The sequence below is a fragment of the Sinocyclocheilus grahami genome, unplaced genomic scaffold (genome assembly GCF_001515645.1).
Source record: "Sinocyclocheilus grahami isolate Dianchi unplaced genomic scaffold, SAMN03320097.WGS_v1.1 scaffold1163.1, whole genome shotgun sequence".
In the NCBI taxonomy this organism is placed as follows: Eukaryota; Metazoa; Chordata; class Actinopteri; order Cypriniformes; family Cyprinidae; genus Sinocyclocheilus; species Sinocyclocheilus grahami.
This window is the reverse complement of record NW_015506342.1, coordinates 577,422-582,773: the sequence shown is the minus strand read 5'-3', so window position 1 is coordinate 582,773 and position 5,352 is coordinate 577,422. Positions and strand designations below refer to the sequence as shown.

General features: G+C 36.4%; 1 protein-coding gene across 1 annotated transcript in view; it reads right to left on the bottom strand.

Annotated features, from left to right (window-relative positions):
* Positions 1 to 55: 55 nt before the first annotated feature.
* LOC107567491 (ubiquitin-conjugating enzyme E2 Q2-like) overlaps positions 56 to 5,352 on the bottom strand; it is a 23,114-nt gene continuing 17,817 nt past the window's right edge. The window contains exons 3-9 of the mRNA XM_016253186.1: positions 3,278 to 3,400; positions 2,458 to 2,514; positions 2,233 to 2,370; positions 1,634 to 1,718; positions 1,501 to 1,561; positions 1,323 to 1,413; positions 56 to 220 (exon numbers count right to left, since the gene is read on the bottom strand). Coding sequence (XP_016108672.1) covers positions 158 to 220; positions 1,323 to 1,413; positions 1,501 to 1,561; positions 1,634 to 1,718; positions 2,233 to 2,370; positions 2,458 to 2,514; positions 3,278 to 3,400 — 618 coding nt within the window. The 3' untranslated portion in view covers positions 56 to 157. The remainder of the gene's footprint in view (positions 221 to 1,322; positions 1,414 to 1,500; positions 1,562 to 1,633; positions 1,719 to 2,232; positions 2,371 to 2,457; positions 2,515 to 3,277; positions 3,401 to 5,352) is intronic.

The window sequence follows — 5,352 nt, the reverse complement described above, 5'->3', positions numbered from 1 at the left end:
TGGCGAGTACACTGGATGTGTAACAGATGTATAATGAATGCATAAGCATGCATTAGTGTGAATAAATGCGTTTGCATGCACGTGGGAGAAATGATAAAGTCAAAAGAATATAGATCAACTCAACACCCCTAACATAAGGAATAAAGTCTCAAAAATCTTACCCTCCAGACAGGACCGGAGAAACCACTCGTGCAAACGGAGGATCGAAGGGGAAATTATCCTGCAGACCGACGAGAACAGATTCTTTATTATGGAAAAAAAGATCTACTTTCACATTGTGCAGAGAAGCACTTCTGATTCCTGAGTAATGCCCTGCCAGCTTCTACGGTTCTGTTCAAGAGCCAGGTTTAGTTATTTAAAAATAAAACAAGATTTTTTTTTAGAAAAAACATCATCTTAAACATCTTAAGACAAAATATGGATTTAGTTGGTTAAAAACCTTTTCAAAAGTGATAAGTATTGGTACGATAATGAAGCGGAGTGATTATTGGAGGTAAAAACAGCAATAGTCCAAATCACTGCCACAAACTCACCTTCTTAATTACAACGTGCCACGAACTAAACCTTAAAATAAACCCAAGATAACAAAATAAAACGCTATTAAGAATAAATAAAACTAACTTGTTGGATGAAAAAAAAAAACATCTATCTATCTATCATCTATATCTATCCATCTATATATATCCATCTATCTCTATCCATCTATATCTATCCATCTATATCTATCTATCCATCTATATCTATCCATCTATATCTATCTATCATCTATATCTATCCATCTATATATATCCATCTATCTCTATCTCACTCTATCCATCCATCTATCTATATCTATACGCTATTAAGAATAAATAAAACTAACTTGTTGGATGAAAAAAAAAACATCTATCTATCTATCATCTATATCTATCTCACTCTATCCATCCATCTATCTATATCTATCTATCCATCCATCCATTTATCTATCTATCTATATCTATCCATCTATATCTATCTCACTCTATCCATCCATCTATCTATCTCTATATCTATCCATCTATATCTATATATCTATACATCTATATCTATCCATCTATATCTATCCATCCAACCATATCTATAAATAATAAAGTTTCTTTGAATATCTATCCATCTATCTATCTATCCATCTATATCTATCCATCTATATCTATCCATCTATATCTATCCATCCAACCATATCTATAAATAATAAAGTTTCTTTGAATTGAATCTATATCCATCTATAGAAAATAAAAATAAAATAGTAGATTTAATTGTGAGTATTTTCCCCGGTCTGGTCTCAGCAGATCCAGCAGACTCACTTTGTACGAGAAGCTGAGGAGAATGTAGTCCATGCCTTCCTTTTCTTTCAGCACTTGAAGGTCACTGTGTAAAGGACTGTCCGGATCCACACTGAGCACAAGAGCAGCACAAACACCTTCTTTACCAACCCCAAACCTTCAGCAATAACACGCAAACCCAGAGGAACGGTGCTCTTACGTTCTCACTTTGACGTGCCACTCGTACAGGCTGTCGTTGACCAGCTCCACCGAGTAGATGCCTGGAAAAGAGAATAAATCTGATCAGAGAGTCGTGCCGGTCATGCTGTCATACATGGTCACTGCTACCTTACCGTTTTTATAACTCTGAGATCGGTAGATCTCCCTGAGCTCCTTCATGAGGCGATCCGACGCTTGAACAGATCCAGACACGGCGCCCTACAGGACCCGACAGAACACACCCCGTCAGTCACACCACAGACAACATACATGTTTTACATTTCAGGTTTATGATTATATGTTCCTTATTCACGTCTGCAACATTGTTCCAAAACTTCAAAATCCTCTGCATAATTGTGTTCCCCTTTTAAAAACTGCTCCTAAATCTCTCATTATTCCAGATCACCAAATATTAGATTTAGTATTTTTATCAACTTTGATCTGAGCTTATGCACTTCAGTTTTGAGTGAAAAAGCATTATTTGTGGATTAATTAATTATATATATATATATAAATTGTACATACACACATTTTAGCTTGAAAACAGCAAAATCCACCAGAAGGCAAGTAGTTTGCATGCTTGAACATTTCATTTCATCATCATTCACTCACTCTGACATCAAACCGAACTTCTGCACAATCATCACATCTCCACCTAATCAGACTGTGAAACAAAAGCCTCTATTTGAGACCCCGAAACATAAGGAAAGTCCCTTACCGAGTGAGCACTTACATTCAAGTGGTCCTGCCGCTGGTTCTTGCGGATCTTCTCCAGGATGGCCAGGTTCTCCTTCTCGATCCCATCATCCTCAGACTTCTTCCCATCCACCGGCTCCTCCTCTTTCATCTCGTAGTGCTCCAGATCGATGTCCTGCCGACACACAGACGCACACATGTAAAGAGAGACGCTCACCAGCTCACAGAAGACAGGAATAGCATGAGAGAAACAGACATGAACCTCTGCCATCTCCTCTTCCTCCTCCTCCTCTGACGTGACCTCATCTTTCGTTCCAAGCTACGGGAGAAAACATGCAAAAGAACAATGTTGTATGACATTTCATAACGCTACTACAAAATATAATAACGTCATCTTCTGAAATAACCTTTCTTTTGTGCCAACATGATATCGAAATCTTTCATCCTGATCGTGCACCACATGAATTCATGCTAAACATTTAGAAATGTGTCACTTTACAGAATGCACTGCAAGTATTGGTTTCATGTTGGCTATAAGGAAAGAATTGTAATAATTCAACAGAGTTTGGGTGTCACCCAGTGGTTATTTTTGGTTTAGCGCCCAAACAAAGGAACCACAATTTTTGTGATGTCAACTTCAAATTTGGAACATAACTTGGTTAGGCATATGTCTTTGATTTTATAGCAATTTTAGAATGCAACATATTTCTCAATTTTTATTTTACATAAAATAAAATTGTATGCTACATTATCTTTACTGTAAACTTAACTTTTTTTTATACTGTCTTTTTTTAAATGCTTTCACTTCAGCAATAATCTGCCATGTGTCTTATTTAAAGAGACCAACCTTAGGTCTTACAACCGTGTTGTAACAAGCATTGATAAGCAAGTGTTCTGTTTTCAGTGAATTTATACCCCAAAGTGAACCAAATATAAGAGTCAAGTTTCGGAAAAAATCATGCAATTTTATTATTTGAGTCCCAATAATATGGAAAATAGCAGTAAATACATTTTCTGATGTCTATTTATGGCTTTGCTCTTTTCAGGGTTAACTCAAGCGTGACTCAAGCTCAGCGGTTCACCTTTCTGTCCGGGTTGACAGGTCCTGCAGGCAGAGGCTGGTCCAGCATCTCCACATCGGGGTGCTGGGGGAGATTATAGAGGCGGCACAGATCACAGATCAGCCTCTTCAGCTGCTGCAAGAGCTGAAACCACACACACGCACACACTAGAGCATTACACTAAAACTACACCAGACGTGACCGAAAGCTGAACATGTGGGTCAAATATTGACCCTTAGTGGAAAAGTTCATTTCTGATCTGACTAACTAGCTATAATCAGTGTTATGAACAGTTAATAACATACACATCAAGATTTGGTTGCAGGACTCGATGCGTAATTTGTGCACATGATCCTCTTTAAGTCATCAGTGCAGGTGAGGCGAGTCTCGGACAGAACAATTACACCTGCACGTGATGAATATCTGAGAGAAAACAAACTAGACTTTAAGAGAAGGAAGAGAGCAGCCGGATCAGTGGCTTTGATGGGTTCCCTGACATCTCAACTTAAAAATACACACACACCACTGTGCAAAAGTTTGGGGTCAGTAAGATTTTCTTAAAGAAGTTATACTTTTAAACCTGGACGGTGTATTTGTTGGACATCATCTCGATGGAAGGCTCAACGTCTCGTATGCATGGATCTAATTTGAAAACTGTTAATTTATGGCATTCAGCTTTTAATGTTGTGTCCGCTTTTCTAAAATCTGTTACAGCTGCGCATCTCAGAAATACATTACAGTTTACACAGAGAAAACAGCTATTTGAAATTGTAATAATACTTCACAATATTACTGTATTTGTGATCAGCAAAATACAGAAGGCATCATTCAAAAACATTTTTAAAAATCATTCAAAAAAATGAAAAAAACGTACAGACCCCAACATTTTAAAAGGTAGCGTTTCCTAAAATAACCTCCTAATGGACCCTTTTGAGTGATTAAACAATTAACACAATTTGTATTAAAAACCTCTGCTAAACGTCCTCGTGTGTTTCACAGAAGGGTTGACATTAGAGCAAGTAAATGACAGACTGATGATCTCTTTATAAACTAATCCTTCAATCCACAGCGTCCTGCTTTAATCAGGCATGCAGCGGTCTAAAAGTGTGCTGTGTCCCAGTTACTCCATTATAGACAACAAACAGAGCACAGCGAAGCAAAGCTTCTGCTAAAAAAAGCCCAGCTGGAAGATTTTTCATTATTCACCTTTTTTTTTTTTTTAACAAAATGAGATTTAAGACCAATTATACATTAAATGTGTCCTTTTATTATTGCTTGGACAAAATACTGTGCGTTTCTTTGTGAAATTGAAATATGACACTATAATAATATACTAATATAGCACTTTATTATATTATTATACAATCATTGCTCTTTTGCTGGTTTTGATTGCCTCTATTGTCATCAGTTGTTAGTCGCTTTGGATAAAATCATCTGCTAAATTACTCAATTTAAATATAATGTAAATGTAAATCAAGCCCCAAATCAAATAAATAAATAACAAATAAAATAAATCTCTGCATATAAACAAACTAAGGTTTTGTCTGTGCTCTTAACATTTAAAATCAGAGGCACTAATATAGCACTTTATTATATTATTATACAATCATTGCTCTTTTGCTGGTTTTGATTGCCTCTATTGTCCTCAGTTGTTAGTCGCTTTGGATAAAATCATCTGCTAAATTACTCAATTTAAATATAATGTAAATGTAAATAAAACTAAATTGAAATGTTAAAACAAGCCCCAAATCAAATAAATAAGTAACAAATAAAATAAATCTCTGCATATAAACAAACTCAGGTTTTGTCTGTGCTCTTAACATTTCAAATCAGAGGCAACCGCTGCATTTTAATCTCGATCCAAACAAAGATGCTGCGTACATGCAACACCAGCCGTTTTTAATCTATATTAGATTGTATAGTTTAGAAATGTGAAGCAAAAACAGAATGGTCTGACTTTAGTTTTGTGAAACTATACATAAAAATATCTGCATGAAACCGAAGCAGCAGACGAGCTGAACGAGACGCAGATTCACTCTCTGCCAGCAGGTGGCGCGGCAAACCAACCTTTCCTTGGTTACCGCTGTAAACAAAGC